Source organism: Gobio gobio (genome assembly GCF_949357685.1).
Source record: "Gobio gobio genome assembly, chromosome: 20".
Taxonomy (NCBI): domain Eukaryota; kingdom Metazoa; phylum Chordata; class Actinopteri; order Cypriniformes; family Gobionidae; genus Gobio; species Gobio gobio.
This window is the reverse complement of record NC_137113.1, coordinates 48,878,128-48,900,701: the sequence shown is the minus strand read 5'-3', so window position 1 is coordinate 48,900,701 and position 22,574 is coordinate 48,878,128. Positions and strand designations below refer to the sequence as shown.

Here is a 22,574-nt window from a genome sequence, read left to right as displayed (position 1 = left end):
CACTGGTCCTCCATGACCCTGTGGTCGGTTCTCCACTGGTCCTTCATGACCCTCTGGCCGGTTCTCCACTGGTCCTTCATGACCCTGTGGTCGGTTCTCCACTGGTCCTTCATGACCCTCTGGCCGGTTCTCCACTGGTCCTTCATGACCCTGTGGCCGGTTCTCCACTGGTCCTCCATGACCCTGTGGTCGGTTCTCCACTGGTCCTTCATGACCCTCTGGCCGGTTCTCCACTGGTCCTTCATGACCCTGTGGTCGGTTCTCCACTGGTCCTTCATGACCCTCTGGCCGGTTCTCCACTGGTCCTCCATGACCCTGTGGTCGGTTCTCCACTGGTCCTTCATGACCCTCTGGCCGGTTCTCCACTGGTCCTTCATGACCCTGTGGCCGGTTCTCCACTGGTCCTCCATGACCCTGTGGCCGGTTCTCCACTGGTCCTTCATGACCCTGTGGCCGGTTCTCCACTGGTCCTTCATGACCCTGTGGCCGGTTCTCCACTGGTCCTCCATGACCCTGTGGCCGGTTCTCCACTGGTCCTCCATGACCCTGTGGCCGGTTCTCCACTGGTCCTCCATGACCCTGTGGCCGGTTCTCCACTGGTCCTTCATGACCCTGTGGCCGGTTCTCCACTGGTCCTCCATGACCCTGTGGCCGGTTCTCCACTGGTCCTCCATGACCCTGTGGCCGGTTCTCCACTGGTCCTTCAAGACCCTGTGGCCGGTTCTCCACTGGTCCTCCATGACCCTGTGGCCGGTTCTCCACTGGTCCTTCATGACCCTGTGGCCGGTTCTCCACTGGTCCTCCATGACCCTGTGGCCGGTTCTCCACTGGTCCTCCATGACCCTGTGGCCGGTTCTCCACTGGTCCTCCATGACCCTGTGGCCGGTTCTCCACTGGTCCTTCATGACCCTGTGGCCGGTTCTCCACTGGTCCTCCATGACCCTGTGGCCGGTTCTCCACTGGTCCTTCATGACCCTGTGGCCGGTTCTCCACTGGTCCTCCATGACCCTGTGGCCGGTTCTCCACTGGTCCTTCATGACCCTGTGGCCGGTTCTCCACTGGTCCTTCATGACCCTGTGGCCGGTTCTCCACTGGTCCTCCATGACCCTGTGGCTGGTTCTCCACTGGTCCTCCATGACCCTGTGGCCGGTTCTCCACTGGTCCTTCATGACCCTGTGGCCGGTTCTCCACTGGTCCTCCATGACCCTGTGGCCGGTTCTCCACTGGTCCTTCATGACCCTGTGGCCGGTTCTCCACTGGTCCTCCATGACCCTGTGGCCGGTTCTCCACTGGTCCTCCATGACCCTGTGGCCGGTTCTCCACTGGTCCTTCATGACCCTGTGGCCGGTTCTCCACTGGTCCTCCATGACCCTGTGGCCGGTTCTCCACTGGTCCTCCATGACCCTGTGGCCGGTTCTCCACTGGTCCTCCTAGGGGTGGGACGATATCTCGATATTTAAAATATATCGAGATATTTTTTAAACACGATATGGATTTTGATATATCGTATATATCGATATATTGTTTATATTTAATTCTGATTCCGCCACTTTGCTTGTTTGCCTTCTCTGTGCTGTGCTCGGCCCCGCTCGCTCGCCCCTGCCTCCTTGCTTTTGTTCCCCCTCCCCTCGCGTGTTGTCATGGCGGCGTCCGCAACCAGCTCGGAGGCTACAGAACTCGTCTTAAAAACAACTGGCTCCATTATATGGAGATACTTCGGTTTTAAGGCGTCGGACGAACAGCAGACAGATGTCTACTGCCATGAATGCCGACAGTTGGTTCTCAAACACTTGATCCAAGATACAGTTTACCTAGGCAGCATTACTTTGCGAGACAAGAACTCCCGCGACTGTACACTACGGAGAGAGAGCGGCTTGCTTGCTGGAGAAGGTTACTTACTATGCCCTTGATTTGAGTTGTTTTATTTTTGAATGAAAATTCATTATTTGCATGCGTTTTAAAGCCTTGTGCGTAGGGCACCATGCGCTTTCCTGAGCGCGCGCACTAAAAGCCTGTCAAACAAGTGATTACTGGACTAAATCTTACTGCGCTAATACTGTCAAATACACACAAGGTTAACACAGTCGGTTATGTCTAAAGTGAAAGTAAAATCGGCTTGTGTCTGTATATTACATGCGTGAAAGTCTTAAATTGACAGCAGCGCAGCCTATAGTGAACACGCTGCCGCTTGTCCTTAAAGGGACAGTTCACTCTAAAATGATGTCATTATTTACTCACTCTAATGTTGTTCCAACCCTTTATTAATTTCTTCTGTTGAACACAGACAGCTGATAGTAGCCATTGACATTCATATTATTATTTCCTACAATGGGGACCAGCAACTGTTTGGTTTCCAATATTCTTCAAAATATATGTTATGTCCAACAGAAGAAAGGACTTTATTCAGGTTTAAAACAACTTGAGCGCGAGTAATCAATGACAGAATTTTCATTTTTGAGTGAACTATTCCTTTAGTGGTTAATAAAATAACTAAAGACAAAGACAAAATCACTCACGGCTCTTGACTGAAAAACTAATACAGTAGCTTTAATTAGAATCAATGTATATTTTATAGGGAAGTCTATGTAGTGTTTTATTTTTACATTTATTAATTCAATTTCATACTTTAATGCTGCTGTACAGCTCTGAGCTGCCAGTGTAAATCTTTATATATATTTATTTTATATTATACAATACACTAGGAATGTGTACAAGGTTTTTTAAAAGTAAAGTTTTAAGTTTAAGTAAGGTTTTTCAACTCTTTTAAGTAAAATAAAGAAAGAGTATTGCAATAAAAAAATAGTATTTTTTCCTCAAGCTCTTGCTGTTCGGCTAAGAATAGAATAGCAAAAATCTGTTGCGACTAGCCATCAGAACCGAACCGAACCGAAAACCGTGGTAAAAAAAAACGAGGTATGTATTGAACCGTGGACTTACTGTATTGTTGCATCCCTACTTTGTTCCTACATGAACTGCCTTTGCACTTCAATAAAAAAAAAGACTGTGTGGTATTTGGCATATTTGTTTTTGCAGTAGTTTTTGGGGGGTTATTTTTCCTGTAAAGATATCGAGATATATATCGTATATCGAGATATAGCAAAATATATAGAGATATATTTTTTGCTCCATATCGCCCAGCCCTAGGTCCTCCATGACCCTGTGGCCGGTTCTCCACTAGTCCTCCATGACTCTGTGGCCGGTTCTCCACTGGTCCTCCATGACCCTGTGGCCGGTTCTCCACTGGTCCTCCATGACTCTGTGGCCGGTTCTCCACTGGTCCTTCATGATCCTGTGGCCGGTTCTCCACTGGTCCTCCATGACCCTGTGGCCGGTTCTCCACTAGTCCTCCATGACTCTGTGGCCGGTTCTCCACTGGTCCTCCATGACCCTGTGGCCGGTTCTCCACTGGTCCTCCATGACCCTGTGGCCGGTTCTCCACTAGTCCTCCATGACTCTGTGGCCGGTTCTCCACTGGTCCTCCATGACCCTGTGGCCGGTTCTCCACTGGTCCTCCATGATCCTGTGGCCGGTTCTCCACTGGTCCTCCATGACCCTGTGGCCGGTTCTCCACTGGTCCTTCATGACCCTGTGGCCGGTTCTCCACTAGTCCTCCATGACCCTGTGGCCGGTTCTCCACTGGTCCTTCATGACCCTGTGGCCGGTTCTCCACTGGTCCTTCATTACCCTGTGGCCGGTTCTCCACTAGTCCTCCATGACCCTGTGGCCGGTTCTCCACTGGTCCTTCATGACCCTGTGGCCGGTTCTCCACTGGTCTTCCATGACCCTGTGGCCGGTTCTCCACTGGTCCTCCATGATCCTGTGGCCGGTTCTCCACTGGTCCTTCATGACCCTGTGGCCGGTTCTCCACTAGTCCTCCATGACCCTGTGGCCGGTTCTCCACTGGTCCTTCATGACCCTGTGGCCGGTTCTCCACTAGTCCTCCATGACCCTGTGGCCGGTTCTCCACTAGTCCTCCATGACCCTGTGGCCGGTTCTCCACTGGTCCTTCATGACCCTGTGGCCGGTTCTCCACTGGTCCTTCATGACCCTGTGGCCGGTTCTCCACTGGTCCTTCATTACCCTGTGGCCGGTTCTCCACTAGTCCTCCATGACCCTGTGGCCGGTTCTCCACTGGTCTTCCATGACCCTGTGGCCGGTTCTCCACTGGTCCTCCATGATCCTGTGGCCGGTTCTCCACTGGTCCTCCATGATCCTGTGGCCGGTTCTCCACTGGTCCTTCATGACCCTGTGGCCGGTTCTCCACTAGTCCTCCATGACCCTGTGGCCGGTTCTCCACTGGTCCTTCATGACCCTGTGGCCGGTTCTCCACTGGTCCTTCATTACCCTGTGGCCGGTTCTCCACTGGTCCTTCATGACCCTGTGGCCGGTTCTCCACTGGTCCTTCATGACCCTGTGGCCGGTTCTCCACTGGTCCTTCATGACCCTGTGGCCGGTTCTCCACTGGTCCTTCATGACCCTGTGGCCGGTTCTCCACTGGTCCTTCATGACCCTGTGGCCGGTTCTCCACTGGTCCTTCATGACACTGTGGCCGGTTCTCCACTGGTCCTTCATGACCCTGTGGCCGGTTCTCCACTGGTCCTCCATGACCCTGTGGTCGGTTCTCCACTGGTCCTCCATGACCCTGTGGTCGGTTCTCCACTGGTCCTTCATGACCCTGTGGCCGGTTCTCCACTGGTCCTCCATGACCCTGTGGCCGGTTCTCCACTGGTCCTCCATGACCCTGTGGTCGGTTCTCCACTGGTCCTTCATGACCCTCTGGCCGGTTCTCCACTGGTCCTTCATGACCCTGTGGCCGGTTCTCCACTGGTCCTCCATGACCCTGTGGCCGGTTCTCCACTGGTCCTTCATGACCCTGTGGCCGGTTCTCCACTGGTCCTTCATGACCCTGTGGCCGGTTCTCCACTGGTCCTCCATGACCCTGTGGTCGGTTCTCCACTGGTCCTTCATGACCCTCTGGCCGGTTCTCCACTGGTCCTTCATGACCCTGTGGTCGGTTCTCCACTGGTCCTTCATGACCCTCTGGCCGGTTCTCCACTGGTCCTTCATGACCCTGTGGCCGGTTCTCCACTGGTCCTCCATGACCCTGTGGTCGGTTCTCCACTGGTCCTTCATGACCCTCTGGCTGGTTCTCCACTGGTCCTTCATGACCCTGTGGTCGGTTCTCCACTGGTCCTTCATGACCCTCTGGCCGGTTCTCCACTGGTCAACCATGACCCTGTGGTCGGTTCTCCACTGGTCCTTCATGACCCTCTGGCCGGTTCTCCACTGGTCCTTCATGACCCTGTGGCCGGTTCTCCACTGGTCCTCCATGACCCTGTGGCCGGTTCTCCACTGGTCCTTCATGACCCTGTGGCCGGTTCTCCACTGGTCCTTCATGACCCTGTGGCCGGTTCTCCACTGGTCCTCCATGACCCTGTGGCCGGTTCTCCACTGGTCCTCCATGACCCTGTGGCCGGTTCTCCACTGGTCCTCCATGACCCTGTGGCCGGTTCTCCACTGGTCCTTCATGACCCTGTGGCCGGTTCTCCACTGGTCCTCCATGACCCTGTGGCCGGTTCTCCACTGGTCCTCCATGACCCTGTGGCCGGTTCTCCACTGGTCCTTCAAGACCCTGTGGCCGGTTCTCCACTGGTCCTCCATGACCCTGTGGCCGGTTCTCCACTGGTCCTTCATGACCCTGTGGCCGGTTCTCCACTGGTCCTCCATGACCCTGTGGCCGGTTCTCCACTGGTCCTCCATGACCCTGTGGCCGGTTCTCCACTGGTCCTCCATGACCCTGTGGCCGGTTCTCCACTGGTCCTCCATGACCCTGTGGCCGGTTCTCCACTGGTCCTTCATGACCCTGTGGCCGGTTCTCCACTGGTCCTCCATGACCCTGTGGCCGGTTCTCCACTGGTCCTTCATGACCCTGTGGCCGGTTCTCCACTGGTCCTCCATGACCCTGTGGCCGGTTCTCCACTGGTCCTTCATGACCCTGTGGCCGGTTCTCCACTGGTCCTTCATGACCCTGTGGCCGGTTCTCCACTGGTCCTCCATGACCCTGTGGCCGGTTCTCCACTGGTCCTTCATGACCCTGTGGCCGGTTCTCCACTGGTCCTTCATGACCCTGTGGCCGGTTCTCCACTGGTCCTCCATGACCCTGTGGCCGGTTCTCCACTGGTCCTCCATGACCCTGTGGCCGGTTCTCCACTGGTCCTTCATGACCCTGTGGCCGGTTCTCCACTGGTCCTCCATGACCCTGTGGCCGGTTCTCCACTGGTCCTTCATGACCCTGTGGCCGGTTCTCCACTGGTCCTCCATGACCCTGTGGCCGGTTCTCCACTGGTCCTTCCTTGGAGCTCTTCTGATAGAGACTGGCCACTGCAGATCGGGAACACCCCACAAGAGCTGGAGTTTTGGAGATGCTCTGACCATCACAATCTGGCCCAAACTCACTCAAATCCTTACACTTGCCCATTTTTCCAACTTTGAGGAGAAAATGTTCACTTGCTGCCGTTGGTCATAATGTTATGCCTGATCTATTACAGTCAGTAATAACATAAGAACAAATAATCAAATTACAGGCAAAAGCACAAATAAATACAACTAAGACACAAATGAAATAAACAGGGTTTTTCAGGTATCTGACATTAGTTTTCATGTACATGCATTTATTAAAGTCCTATAATGTCCTTTTCACAAGATGTGATATACGGCTCCCCAGAGTGAAGTTCAGTTAGAACCAAATACATGTGTTTTAGTCTGTGTTCTTGATTTGATATTTCGACTCCAGTCCGTTTTTATTTGGGCTATGTGTTAATTTTAGGCCCTATATATATATTTATAAATATATATATTAGGGCTGGGTATTGACACACATTTCCTAATTCGATTTGATTTTGATTCACAAGCTTTCGATTCAATTCAATATGGATTATTTTGGATATGTATCAGGTATAATACATGGAAAAAATGTTTCAAGGAAAACAAATCTCTGAACTAATGTTGTAAACTATGGGAGTCAGTTGATACTACATTAGCCGACTAATAGTGAAGGTACAAATTGACTGATTTGTATACAAACACTTAAATGACACTAAATCATGTTTTTTTTTTCTTATAATAATAAAGTTATAATATGAACTTTACAATTACATAATCATATACCCCAATTCGTTTTTTGAAATATAAACATTTAAATGGTGGCTGTCATAAAAACTTGCCAGATTTATTCATACATGCATTAAATATTGAAAAAGATTATCAATGAATATCCTATGTAATGGTGCATATAATTAGCAAAATGCTCCTCTCTAGAGTTAATTTTTCTAGCTGACTAATGAGTTTATGGACACTGGATATGGTTTTTCTGAGGTAAATATGATGTTACATGACATTGTTTACAAGCCGTTTACGTCTTTCTGTGGTTGAAACACTTGAGCTATTCTATGTGCCATGATATGATCTCAGTAAGTTGTCCTGTATCTCTAACACACTTTCAGAAGCTCATTCATGTTTATTTCGTGCTGTAACTGGTATTAATGCGGAAGAGAAGATCCGTTCATCAGCCGGTTCTCTTGAGCTGATCTCACGCCACAGCACCAAAACTGTATTTATGCTTTTGAATTGCGTAAAAAAAATAGACGTAATTTGAAATCTGAGACTTTGTTTCATATCAATAGTAATAAAGCACAAAGATTATAGCGATTTATCGGATGGGAGGCTCTACATTCATTAACTGAAAACAGGATGACTAATCGATTCTTGGGATTTAAGAATCGATACTGTTTTGTAAAAGTGAGAATCGATTAAAATCGAGAATCCAATATTTTATACCCGGCCATATATATATATATATATTAGGGCTGTCAAAAGATTTATCGCGATTAATCGCATCCAAAATAAAAGTTTGTGTTTACATAATGTATGTGTGTGTACTCTGTTAATTATTATTTATATATAAATACACACACATTCATGTATATATTTAAGAAATATTTGCATGTATATACATTTATATAATATCTAATATCTATAAATATAAATGTTTTATATATAAAAATAATATTTTTTTCTTAAATATATACATGCTTGTGTGTGTATTTATATATAAATAATAATTAACAGAGTACACACACATATATTATGTAAACACAAACTTTAATTTTTGGATGCGATTAATCGCGATTAATCTCTTGACAGCCCTCATATTTATATATATATTAATTTGTATGGCAGTTAGGAGCATACATCATCTCCGGTTGAAAACCCACAAACACAGTTTTTTTACCCAGCATCCCAGTTGTTGTCCAGCAGGCCAATCAGAGCTCGTCTCTGCTGTAGTTTGGTGTGAGCGGTCAGCTGCTCTACGGTGGCCAGCGTGTGAAACTCTGGGCAGTGATGATCCTCAATGACGAACCGTCCATCTGCAGACCTGGGCCACAGCTCACTCTCCACTGCCCATGGGCTGGAGCCCTGCCAGAGACATCACACCAGTCATTCAGCATCACTGGGAAAGACCCGCACTCACTGTGCAATACGAATGCACTACAAAATACATAAGACTAGAGCTGGGCGGTGTGACCAAACATTTATATCACGGTATATTTCAAAATTATATCTGTTTCGAGGTATATGACGGTATTTTTCAGTAAATTATATCGGTTTCGAGGAATTTTTGATGATATATTTATTCTTTGTAATGTGTGAAAAGTATTGATATTAAAAGTGAATTGTTTGTACCTGATTGTATGTGTTTTTTCATAGTGTGATTTTTGGGGAATTGTATTGAATCCAATTAGGGTCAATTTGACCCTGACCATAAGGAGTGTAAACAGGTCTTAAAGGGTTAGTTCACCCAAAAATGTAAATTGTGTCATTAATGACTGAGCCTCATGTGGTTGGACACCCGTCAGACCTCCGTTCATCTTCAGACACAAATGAAGATATTTTAGTGTAAATCTGATGCTCTGAAAGGCCTCCATTGGCTCAACTTTACACTCTCAAGACCCTTAAAAGACACTAAAGACTAAAGTTACAAAGTCCATCTCACTACAGCGGCTCTACAATAACTTTATGAAGACGAGAATAGTTTCTGTGCGCAAAAAAACCCTAAATAACGACTTATATAGTGATGACGATTTCAAAACACGGCCTCATGAAGCTTAAGAGTGTTATGAATCAGTGAGTCGATTCAGTGGTTCGGAGCGTTATGAATCAGTGAGTCGATTCAGAGCGTTATGAATCAGTGAGTCGATTCAGAGCGTTATGAATCAGTGAGTCGATTCAGAGCGTTATGAATCAGTGAGTCGATTCAGAGCGTTTTGAATCAGTGAGTCGATTCAGCGGTTCAGAGCGTTATGAATCAGTGAGTCGATTCAGCGGTTTGAATCGCCAAATTTCAGCAGTTTGGCGGTTTGACACGCGATCCGAATCATCATTCGACTCACTGATTCATAACGCTCTGAATCGACTCACTGATTCATAACGCTCTGAACTGCTGAATCGACTCACTGATTCATAACGCTCTGAATCGACTCACTGATTCATAACGCTCTGAATCGACTCACTGATTCATAACACTCTGAAGCTTCATGAGGCCGTGTTTTGAAATCGTCATCTCTATATAAGTCGTTATTTAGGGTTTTTTGCGCACAGAAACTATTCTCGTCTTCATAAAGTTATTGTAGAGCCGCTGTAGTGAGATGGACTTTGTAACTTTAGTCTTTAGTGTCTTTTAAGGGTCTTGAGAGTGTAAAGTTGAGCCAATGGAGGCCTTTCAGAGCATCAGATTTACACTAAAATATCTTCATTTGTGTCTGAAGATGAACGGAGGTCTGACGGGTGTCCAACCACATGAGGCTCAGTCATTAATGACACAATTTACAGTTTTGGGTGAACTAACCCTTTAATCGGCTCGCATTGGAGAGCGAGCGCCGCGATTGGCTGAAACCGAGGTTGCTTCTGATCTCACACACGCTTCAGTCACACAGATCTGAGACGCACCAGTTCAGAGGTCGTGAAGGTGCGCTTCTCCTTCCGGAAGATGAGAAGGTCTCGCACTCCCAGTGAGATGAAGATCTCTCTCCAGCCGCCCATATCCCGGTCGGCCCTCAGGTAGCAGGAGTCCAGCAGCACCCAGTCCACACCTGGGGAAGGAGAACAACGGGCGGAGTCAGAACGGGCTGGGCGGAGTCAGGATACCGGCTCCGCCCCATTGCATAACGAGCACAATTCATGCTATTGTAAATCCCTACAAAAGACGTCTAGTTCGGTGCTTCAGTTCTGGGGTCAATCAAGTATTTGGGACAATCATGAACATTATATAATATTAAAGGGTTAGTTCACCCAAAAATGAAAATTCTGTCCTCCATTGGCTCAACTTTACACTCTCAAGACCCTTAAAAGACACTAAAGACTAAAGTTACAAAGTCCATCTCACTACAGCGGCTCTACAATAACTTTATGAAGACGAGAATAGTTTCTGTGTGCAAAAAAACCCTAAATAACGACTAATATAGTGATGACGATTTCAAAACACGGCATCATGAAGCTTCAGAGCGTTATGAATCAGTGAGTCGATTCAGCGGTTGAGAGCGTTATGAATCAGTGAGTCGATTCAGCGGTTCAGAGCGTTATGAATCAGTGAGTCGATTCAGCGGTTCAGAGCGTTATGAATCAGCGAGTCGATTCAGCGGTTCAGAGCGTTATGAATCAGTGAGTCGATTCAGCGGTTCAGAGCGTTATGAATCAGTGAGTCGATTCAGCGGTTCAGAGCGTTATGAATCAGTGAGTCGATTCAGCGGTTGAGAGCGTTATGAATCAGTGAGTCGATTCAGCGGTTCAGAGCGTTATGAATCAGTGAGTCGATTCAGCGGTTCAGAGCGTTATGAATCAGCGAGTCGATTCAGCGGTTCAGAGCGTTATGAATCAGTGAGTCGATTCAGCGGTTCAGAGCGTTATGAATCAGTGAGTCGATTCAGCGGTTCAGAGCGTTATGAATCAGTGAGTCGATTCAGCGGTTTGGATTGCGTGTCAAACCGCCGAACTGCTGAAATTTGGCGATCCGAACCGCTGAATCGACTCACTGATTCATAACGCTCTGAACCGCTGAATCGACTCACTGATTCATAACGCTCTGAAGCTTCATGATGCCGTGTTTTGAAATCGGTCATCTCTATATAAGTCGTTATTTAGGGTTTTTTTGCGCACAGAAACTATTCTCGTCTTCATAAAGTTATTGTAGAGCCGCTGTAGTGAGATGGACTTTGTAACTTTAGTCTTTAGTGTCTTTTAAGGGTCTTGAGAGTGTAAAGTTGAGCCAATGGAGGCCTTTCAGAGCATCAGATTTACACTAAAATATCTTCATTTGTGTCTGAAGATGAACGGAGGTCTGACGGGTGTCCAACCACATGAGGCTCAGTCATTAATGACACAATTTACATTTTTGGCTGAACTAACCCTTTAATTAAAAGTAAATCCCACACCAAATGGTGCTGTGTTTACCAGGGAGCACGCTGGGAAGGTCGATGTTGCCGTACTCGCTGGAGAAGTGTATTTTGCGCTGTGCTGGGCAGAGGAAGCCCTCACTGGTCAGCACTGGGATGGCGGCGCTCAGGCTCCTGTAGTCCTGATCCTGAGAGTGCAGCTTGATGAACACCAGGTAGCTGACCACAACATCCTCAGGCTTTCTCTAGGAGAGGGCATTAAATCAGACACATTCATAACAGACGACAGCACATAATGCATTCTTGATGCAGTCTCAAACATCCTGAACGGTTACGATTCACCCATATGTGCATAAATCTTTAATTTAAAAGACAAGCTGTGCCATAAGATCATCATCAACACTGATCAGGGCTCGACATCAAGCCTGGTCATGTGTAAACAAATCTGCCATTCAATCGTCCGAGGATAAAAAATATGTGCATTTTGTGTTGTAGATTTATTTATTCTGATGCAAAATTCTCACCTGTGTTTAATCAGCTTTGCCACATTTAAATAGGCATATTTGTGATATTAAATTCAATCAGAATAATAATAAGACACTATAGGGCTGTTACCAATCAGATTAAATCATTTACACTGAACAATTACAACTGCATTGAATAATGTTATGAGATTGTTTAAAATATATTCTGAATATACAAATAAGAAATGTTGGAAAGTTACTGCTAGTTTTAAACATGAATCTAAACCACCAGTGGGTGGCGCAGTGACCGTCTGAATGAGTCATTGAGTCGTTCATTCAAATGATTTGTTCACACGGCAGATTAATTTAAGAATGAGGCAGTTGTTTATGAATAAGTCATTGAATCATTGACTCAACCGATTCATTCAAACAGCTGAATCATTTAAGAATGAGGCAGTTCTTTATGAGTGAATCATTGAATCGTTGACTCAACCGATTCGTTCACACGGCAGATTAATTTAAGAATGAGGCAGTTGTTTATGAATAAGTCATTGAATCATTGACTCAACCGATTTGTTCAAACAGCTGAATCATTTAAGAATGAGGCAGTTCTTTATGAGTGAATCATTGAATCGTTGACTCAACCGATTCCTTCAAACAGCTGATTCATTCAAGAATGAGGCAGTTCTTTATGAGTGAATCATTGAATCGTTGACTAAACCAATTCGTTCACACGGCTGATTAATTTAAGAATGAGGCAGTTGTTTATGAATAAGTCATTGAATCGTTGACTAAACCAATTCGTTCACACGGCTGATTAATTTAAGAATGAGGCAGTTGTTTATGAATAAGTCATTGAATCGTTGACTCAAATGATTCATTTAGGAATAAAGCAGTTGTTCATGAATAAGTCATTGAATCGTTGACTCAACCGATTCATTCAAACAGCTGAATCATTTAAGAATGAGGCAGTTCTTTATAAGTGAATCATTGAATTGTTGACTCAACCGATTCGTTCAAACAGCTGATTCATTCAAGAATGAGGCAGTTCTTTATGAGTGAATCATTGAATCGTTGACTAAACCGATTCGTTCACACGGCTGATTAATTTAAGAATGAGGCAGTTCTTTATGAGTGAATCATTGAATCGTTGACTCAACCGATTCGTTCACACGGCTGATTCATTTAAGAACGAGGCAGTTGTTTATGAATAAGTCATTGAATCGTTGACTCAACCAATTTGTTCAAACAGCGGATTCATTTAAGAATGAGGCAGTTGTTTATGAATGGGTCATTGAATCGCTGACTCAAATGAATCATTCAGGAATAAAGCAGTTGTTCATGAATAAGTCATTGAATCATTGACTCAACCAATTTGTTCAAACAGCTGATTCATTCAAGAATGTGGCAGTTGTTTATGAATGAGTCATTGAATCGCTGACTCTACCGATTCGTTCAAACAGCTGAATCATTCAGTGTTTCCGTGAGATGTGCGGTTGGGTCTGCTGTGATCTTTGTTTGGAACTATTTTCACTGATTAAACAGAACAAAATCAATCAATATTGCGCCTAAAATATGTGAATTAATTTGAACTACTTGTTTATTGAAAAGGCACTGTTGGTCATGTGATGTTGCTTAACTGTGTCATATGTTATAAATCTAGAATGTTTACCACAGTAAGTTAAAGCATTAGTTCACTTCAGAATGAACATCTCCTGATGGTTTCCTCTCCTCCATCTCATCTAAGATGTTCATGTCTTTCTTTCTTCAGTTTTTTTGAGGAAAACATTCCAGAATTTTTCTGCACATAATGGACTTCAATGGGAACCAATGGCTGAAGGTTTCAGAGGCTCTGACCAATCCCAGACGAGGAATAGAGTCTGATCTAGACAAACCATCACCACATTTACAACACACACACACATTTATACACTTTAACCTCAGACGCTCGACTTCAGTGTTGTTCTTCTTCATGGCATATGATGTCATCACGTCGGAAAGGTCACATGACGTACACGACCCAGTGCCGAAAAACTCGTGCCGAAAAACAACATCTCATGCTCTCCTCCAACTTTAAAATCGTCCGTCATTGTTGTTTCACCTTTATGTGTGTAAAGGGCGTTTGATTTAGTCTTTGCAAGTTCATTTTAACACTGGGTCGGCACTTCCACCTGCGTCATGTGACCTTTCAGACGTGATGACATCATACAAACAACACTGAAGTCGAGCGTCTGAGGTTAAAGTGTATAAATGTGTGTGTTTGTGTTGTAAATGTGGCGATGGTTTGTCTAGATCAGACTCTATTCCTCGTCTGGGATCTGGTTTCTCTGAAACTGCATTGATTTGGACCTTCAACTATTGGTTCCCATTGAAGTCCATTATGTGCAGAAAAATCCTGGAATGTTTTCCTCAAAAAACGGAAGAAAGAAAGACATGAACATCTTGGATGAGATGGAGGAGAGGAAACCATCAGAACTGACATTTTTAAAGGATTAGTTCACTTTTAAATAAACTTTTGCTGATAATTTCCTCACCCCCATGTCATCAAGATGTCCATGTCTTTCTTTCTACAGTCGAAAAAAAATGAAGGTTTTGGATGAAAACAGTCCAGGGTTTCCTCCATATAATGGACTTCAATGGGCCCCAAACGGTTCAAATGACAGTTTCAGTGCAGCTTTAAACGACACCAGATGATGAATAAGGGTCTGATCTAGACAAACCATCAGTTTCTGAGAGAAACCCAGCAGTATTTATGATATTATTTTACCTCTTATCAGACGAGCGTGATCATCTCTGAGCTCAGACATAACTTCCGCTAAGTGAGGTCAAAATACGAGCCTGGTCATAGATGTATACATAGATGCCTCATTAGCGACTGCACTGATCAGTAGAATGAGGCATCTACGATCGATACATCTATGACCACGCTCGTATTTTGACCTCACTTGACGGAAGTTATGGCGGAGCTCAGAGATGATCACGCTCGTCTGATAAGAGGTAAAATAATATCATAAATACTGCTGGGTTTCTCTCAGAAACTGATGGTTTGGCTAGATCAGACCCTTATTCATCATCTGGTGTCGTTTAAAGCCCTTTGAAACTCATTTGAACCGTTTGGGGCCCATTGAAGTCCATTATATGGAGAAAAACCCTGGAATGTTTTCATCAAAAAAACGTAATTTCTTTTCGACTGCAGAAAGAAAGACATGGACATCTTGGATGACATGAGGGTGAGGAAATTAAAAGTGAACTAATCCTTTAAGGCCTTAAATTATAAGATGAAGTCCAAAATGGTTTGATGAAGTAGTTTTGGGTTAGGGTTCGTGTTGATGTGTGACCTCTGACCTTCCAGGCGTGGCTCTTCAGCGTGGGGTAGATGTGCTGCTGCAGGACCTGCTGTGGCTCCAGCTCATGGACGCCCAGTCTCCGGAGCAGCTCTCTCACCTGCGAGTTCCCCAGCTCATCCAGACACACCAGCAGCCGCGGATCCACGATGTTCAGGTCCTGATACAGAGCCTTCAGATCTAGAGCCACAGGAAGCAGGAGATGACCCACTTCCTGTGGCTGATGTTTAATTCATCCCTGCTCTGCTCAATGCTATCTGACACACAGCATTAGCCTGACTCTTTTCCACTCAGCTGGACAAAGTACACAACTCCATTACTCGAGTAAAAGTAAAGTACTGCTGGTCAAATATTACTCCATTACAAGTGAAAGTTGTAAAAAACTATTTTTACTTAAGTCAAAGTACAGAGGTACTTGCTTATAAAAGTACTTAAGTATCAAAAGTAAATTTCCTTTTTTATGTCAACGCATTATTTTATTATTCTTGCATTGTTGTATGAATGCACGCTATAGCCATCATGGTCCAACATGCTAGCATACGACCGCCTTGAACTCATTTAAATACTTGAATAAAAGTTACAAAGCTGCTGTCACTTTAAGGCAGAATGCACAGATCCAATACACTGATACACATCCGATATTCCCCCAACTGTTTACGCTCACTTAAGACATAATCAACTGTATTTACGTGAATACTTTCCAAGATGAAAATATTTACATTTTGTGTGTATTGGTGCGAATAAAACGCAAAAGAAAGCTCTATTCAGTACACAAAAACCAGACTGAACTGAGCTCGTTCATCAGGCTTTCTCAGATTCGTCCATATGTCTGCGCTTCTCTTTCGCCCAGACATTTACATTTTTGAACATTTTATGAGACATTCATCAAGTCTATGCCCACGAAACGAATCTTTAATCTTTTCAGAAAACTGAAACACACTTTCTAATATGGCCATGGGTGCACACACAATGCTGAGGAACCGTCTTCCTCCATTGTGCTATAAACTGATCAGTGTTCAAAAAATGTTGGGAAATTATGACCCTACAAAAGTGATTACTGATAGGCTGTCTGCAAAAAAACAAAAAACTTTTAAAGAAGGACAAAAAATCCTCCAGTGACTTGCAAAGCTGCTACAGAAACGACTTTCGACTTCGAGGGCCTTGATAGAAATGTAGTGGAGTAAAAAGTACGATATTTGTCTTTCAAATGTAGTGAAGTAAAAGTCAAAGTTTCCCTTAAAAAATAATACTTAAGTAAAGTACAGATACTCAAAAAGTGTCCTTAAGTACAGGACTCAAGTACATGTTCTTAGTTACTGTCCACCTCTGCTGGAACTCATATTTCCACCAGAATCTCTAATGACTAGAAAATGGGTCATTTCTCAAAGAGAGCCGAGATATGAAGGTTTGCTCCGCTTCTGTAGTTTGAGTTTCATTCACAAAAATACCTCTCGTTTTTTTTTGACTGCGATGACGCAAGTCTGAGACTCACGGGATTGATTGAGGAAATGAGGAAGATCCGTCATGCTGCAGACGGCTCTTGAGAAGCACACCTTACAGAAACTTTCTATCTTAGGTCTTAACTTATGATAAGTTAATTTAGGATTTTCACACCTGCAAACGTGTCGCTTTTCGGCGACAATCGTCGTTTTCTTGGTCAATTGGGTCATTTACGTGAATCGCGTAGAACCGGGGGGGTTCAGTGCACGCGTGTAACGTTACTGAACGGTTTCGAGTGCAATCTTTAACAGTTCACAGTCGGCTTGTTTCAGGGGCATTTATTTACTTTATTAAAATCGCAGCCGTTGCGCTTTCATAATCGCACACAAGCCAAATCGCGATTGCGGTACGATTTCGATTAATCATGCAGCCCTAATGGAAAACATTCTTGCTTGCGTTGCATTTACCACAGGCCATGTGCTTATATTAAAGTTACTCATTTTGAATTACTTTTCACGCAGAATAATATATTTTGTTATCAATAATATACAGTATTATTCCCTCCAGTGTAAGGCTATTTATACTGGTTCAGTGTTTACATGTATTTAAATGTGCCCCCCCTCTCTGAGTCTGTCATTTAGTGTCATTTAAGTGTTTGTATATAAATCAGTTCATTTTTAACTTCACTATTAGTCGGCTAATGTAGTACCAACTGACTCCCATAGTTTACAGCATAGGTTCAGAGATTTGTTTTCCTTGAGAAAATTGGCCATGATATATATCTAAAATAATCGAAATTTAATTTAATCGAATCGAAAATCGAATCGAAATTTTGCACTGCAAAAAAATGCTTTTCTTACTCAGTATTTTTATCTTGTTTTCAGTCCAAATATCTAAAAAATCTTACATTAAGAAGCATTTACTAGACAAGCAAAAGTTTTTGTCTTGTATTCGGGGAAAATAACTCAAAATTAAGGGAGTTTTTGCTTAAAATTTGCAAAATAATCTGCCAATGGGGTAAGCAAAATAATCTTGTTTTCTGTTTGAATTAAGATTATTTTGCTTACCCCATTGGCAGATTATTTTGCTTATTTTAAGCAAAAACTCCCTTAATTTTGAGTTATTTTTCCCCAATACAAGACAAAAACTTTTGCTTGTCTAGTAAATGCTTCTTAATGTAAGATTTTTTAGATATTTGGACTGAAAACAAGACAAAAATACTAAGTAAGAAAAGCATTTTTTGCAGTGTGTGAATCGAAATCGAATCAAATTGTGAAATGTGTGTCAATACCCAGCCCTATTACTCAGTCCTGTAATATATTGAAATCCTGCATTTAAAAACCCGTACCTGTGCCAGCTTGAGAGACATCACTGAGAGGGAAGAAAACTCCCTCTGAACTCAGGGACACCACACTGCCATTGGCCAGAGGGATCATGGGAACCTCTTTGAGGGACTGAAGCAGGGCATCCGCTTCATACTCCGACTCCAGCGCACGGAAGCCGCACACCAGCAGCCGGGCCAGCCTCTTCAGCTCATGCTCTGAGGACAGAAGGAGGAAAGATCAACCCCGGGAAAAATCTTTTTTAAGACTTTTTAAGACCATTGTGAATTAAATTTAAGACCTATATCACACAATAAAAAACTTACAAAGGAAAATGCAGAATCACAAAATTACTTGCAAAGCAAAATAATGAATTTATTAGTATTAGTAAACTTGCACTTCCTCATAGCTCAATCCCACCAGGATTGAAAAAAAAAATTTTTTCACAAAAAATAATATACATAAATATATTATTATTATTATTTTATTTTTTTTACTGATTTTGTGGTGTTTTTTTTTTTTTTTTCATAATTAGGATGCCACATTTACCATATTATTATATTAGATGCACAATAGTCACACATGACAATAAAAGGTCCAGTGGTGTGCGATTTACTGAATTGTTACTGTTTATCTCTGGCACTTTATGAAAATGCACTGTCGATTGATGCACTTATGTAATCTCGTTGTACTAACAATGACAAATAAATAAATTATTAGGGGCCAAGCACCGAAGGTGCGAAGGCACCTATTGAAACCGTTCCCGTTCTTATTATTATTATTCATCTTCTTCTTCTTCTTCTTCTTCTTCTTCCGCCACGAAGTCTATGGCAGCCCATAGAACCGTATGGTAAAAAGTTGTGAAATTTGGCACACTAATAGAGGACAGTCTGAAATGTCACCGTCGCAAATTTGGAGTCTCAAACTCAATCCCTCTAGCGCCACCATCAGTCCAAAATTTGACTCATGTTTATGCTAATAACTTTTGAACCATAAGGGCTAGAAACAAAATTCTTTTTTCCTCTGATTCCTTGGCTCAAGACGATTCCATTGCACCCTATGACGTCACTTTCCGTCATAAAAATTTTCCCGCCATTTAGAATTTTCCGAAAAACCTACTTTTACGAACTCGTCCTAGACGGTTCATCCGATTTGCACGAAAATTTAACCAGATCATCTTCAGACCATGCTGACAAAAAATCTTGCAAATCAAGTTGATTCGTCAAATCATTTGCGATAAACGCGCAAACAAATTTTACGTAGCGGTTGCAAAAACACTCTTAAGACAATATCTCCGCAACGCTTTATCGTATTCAAACCAAACTTGGTACATGTCATCACAAGCATGACTTGAGGCAACATACAGCGTTTCGGCGCAGCGCCACCTACTGGTCCGGAGATACGAAAAATTGCTATTTTTGCTTATAACTTCTGAACTGTTTGTCCAAAAATCATAAAAGTGGTCTCGTTACATTCAGGACGGCATGCCGAGTCGTCTGATATTCAATTTTACCATATCGGCCATTTTGGCTGTCAGCCATTTTGAATTTTGTCAAAAAATGCTATATTTTACAAATGCATTAGTATATTGTTACTAAACTCGGTATGTGACTTCCTTGCTATGCCCTGAAGGTACTCAAAAAGTTTTAGGGCAGTGCCACCTTGTGGTCAAAAGATATAACAAACTTGACAAAAATGCGAATAACTTTTGATTAAATTAGCCTAGTATATTGAAACTGGTCATAATAGAGTCATTGGCTCATGCCGATTCAATTGCAACCTATGATGTCATTTTCGGTCATGATAATTTCCCCGCCATTTTTATTTTTCCAAAAAACCTACTTTTACGAACTCGTCCTAGACGGTTTGTCCGATTTGCACGAAAATTGAACCAGATCATCTTCAGACCATGCTGACAAAAAATCTTGCAAATCAAGTTGATTTGTCAAATCGTTTTCGATAAACGCGCACACAAATTTTGCGTAGCGGTTGCAAAAACACTCATAAGCCTATATCTCCACAACGCTTTATCGTATTCAAACCAATCTTGGTATATGTCATCACAAGCATGACCTGAAGCAACATGCAGCGTTTCGGCGCAGCGCCACCTACTGGTCCGGAGATACAAAAAATGGCTATTTTTGCTAATAACTTTTGAACTGTTTGTCCAAAAATCATGTCTTCCGCACCATGCTTTGAAGGTACTCAAAACGTTTTGGGGCAGTGCCACCTTGTGGTCAGAGGTTATAACAAAATTTACAAACATGCTAATAACTTTTGATTAAATTAGCCTAGTTTAATGAAACTGGTCATAATACAATCATTGGCTCATGCCGAGAACAGAGATACTAATTTTTCCATATTTGGTCAAACATCCTGTCCTCAATGTTCTTATTTGATCAAAAACTACTTTTTCAAACTCATCCTAGACCGTTTGTCCAATTTCCACCAAAATCGAATCGTATCATCTTCAGACTGTCAACAAAAAGTTAGGGATTTTGCATCAATAGATGAAACCGTTTTTGTAAACCGCAGCGACGAAGTTGAGCCATTATGCCAAAATGACTCTTGAGGCTGTATCTCTGCAATGCTTTGACATATTGGCATCAAACTTTGCATGTGTCATTGTTCCCTTATTCTGACCACACCACATCAATTTCGTATCTGTGCCACCTATTGGTCAAAAGTGATAAACCATTAACTTACATTATCAGTGACTCAATATATGATATTTCAGCCATTTTGCCTAATCTTCTTAAACTGTATAATTAGGGGCCAAGCACCAAAGGTGCGAAGGCACCTATTGAAACCGTTCCCGTCTTTTTTTCTTCCGCCATGGGAGTCTATGGCAGCCCATAGAACCGTATGGTAAAAAGTTGTGAAATTTGGCACACTAATAGAGGATGGTCTGGTATGTCACCATGGCAATTTTGGTGTCTCTATCTCAATCCCTCTAGCGCCACCACCTGTCCAAATGTGTACTCATGTTTATGCTAATAACTTTTGAACCGTAAGGGCTAGAAACGAAATTCTTTTTTCCTCTAATTTCTGAGCTCGTGCCAATTCGGTTGCACCCTATGACGTCATTTTCCGTCTTGGATATTTCCCCGCCATTTTCAATTAACCGGAAGACCTACTTTTGCGAACTCGTCCTAGACGGTTCATCCGATTTGCACGAAAATTGAACCAGATCATCTTCAGACAATATTGACAAAAAATCTTGCAAATCAAGTTGATTCGTCTAATCGTTTTCGATAAACGCGCGAACAAATTTTACACAACGTTTGCAAAAACACACTTAAGGCAATATCTCCGCAACGCTTTATCGTGTTCAAACCAAACTTGGTACATGTCATCATAAGCATGACTTGAGGCTACATGCAGCGTTTCGGCGCTGTGCCACCTACTGGTCTGGAGATACGAAAAATGGCTATTTTAGCTTTTCTTTGCTGAACCGTTTGTCCAAATATCATAAAAGGGGCCTCGTTAGATTCGGGACGTCATGCCGAGTCGAAGGATATCCAATTTTACCATATCGGCCATTTTGGCTGTCGCCCATCTTGAATTATGTGCTAAAATGCTGTATTTTATCAGCGCATGAACGGATTGTTGCAAAACTCGGTATGGGTCATCACCACGATACCCCAAAGTAGCCTGACAAGTTTCGAAACAGCGCCGCCTAGTGGAGATTTTTTTTAAAAAAGGCTCAGAACTTTGGGTGTGGTTGACGTATTTTCACGAGACTCATCTCCTTAGACTCCTGAATCGTTGCCGAGTCCAACAATACCTTATAATAATCTTGCAAATCAAGTTGATTCGTCAAATCATTTGCGATAAACGCGCAAACAAATTTTACGTAGCGGTTGCAAAAACACTCTTAAGACAATATCTCCGCAACGCTTTATCGTATTCAAACCAAACTTGGTACATGTCATCACAAGCATGACTTGAGGCAACATACAGCGTTTCGGCGCAGCGCCACCTACTGGTCCGGAGATACGAAAAATTGCTATTTTTGCTTATAACTTCTGAACTGTTTGTCCAAAAATCATAAAAGTGGTCTCGTTACATTCAGGACGGCATGCCGAGTCGTCTGATATTCAATTTTACCATATCGGCCATTTTGGCTGTCAGCCATTTTGAATTTTGTCAAAAAATGCTATATTTTACAAATGCATTAGTATATTGTTACTAAACTCGGTATGTGACTTCCTTGCTATGCCCTGAAGGTACTCAAAAAGTTTTAGGGCAGTGCCACCTTGTGGTCAAAAGATATAACAAACTTGACAAAAATGCAAATAACTTTTGATTAAATTAGCCTAGTATATTGAAACTGGTCATAATAGAGTCATTGGCTCATGCCGATTCAATTGCAACCTATGATGTCATTTTCGGTCATGATAATTTCCCCGCCATTTTTATTTTTCCAAAAAACCTACTTTTACGAACTCGTCCTAGACGGTTTGTCCGATTTGCACGAAAATTGAACCAGATCATCTTCAGACCATGCTGACAAAAAATCTTGCAAATCAAGTTGATTTGTCAAATCGTTTTCGA

The 22,574-nt window shown here is 43.3% G+C and overlaps 1 protein-coding gene across 1 annotated transcript in view; it reads right to left on the bottom strand.

Moving 5' to 3' along the window:
* LOC307144232 (uncharacterized protein) overlaps positions 1-22,574 on the bottom strand; it is a gene marked incomplete at its 3' end in the record, with an annotated part of 160,024 nt that overhangs the window by 18,072 nt on the left and 119,378 nt on the right. Inside the window, exons 30-34 of the mRNA XM_079846335.1 lie at positions 18,044-18,235; positions 15,257-15,435; positions 11,506-11,692; positions 10,006-10,148; positions 8,291-8,475 (exon numbers count right to left, since the gene is read on the bottom strand). Of these exons, the coding sequence (XP_079702461.1) occupies positions 8,291-8,475; positions 10,006-10,148; positions 11,506-11,692; positions 15,257-15,435; positions 18,044-18,235 (886 nt within the window). The remainder of the gene's footprint in view (positions 1-8,290; positions 8,476-10,005; positions 10,149-11,505; positions 11,693-15,256; positions 15,436-18,043; positions 18,236-22,574) is intronic.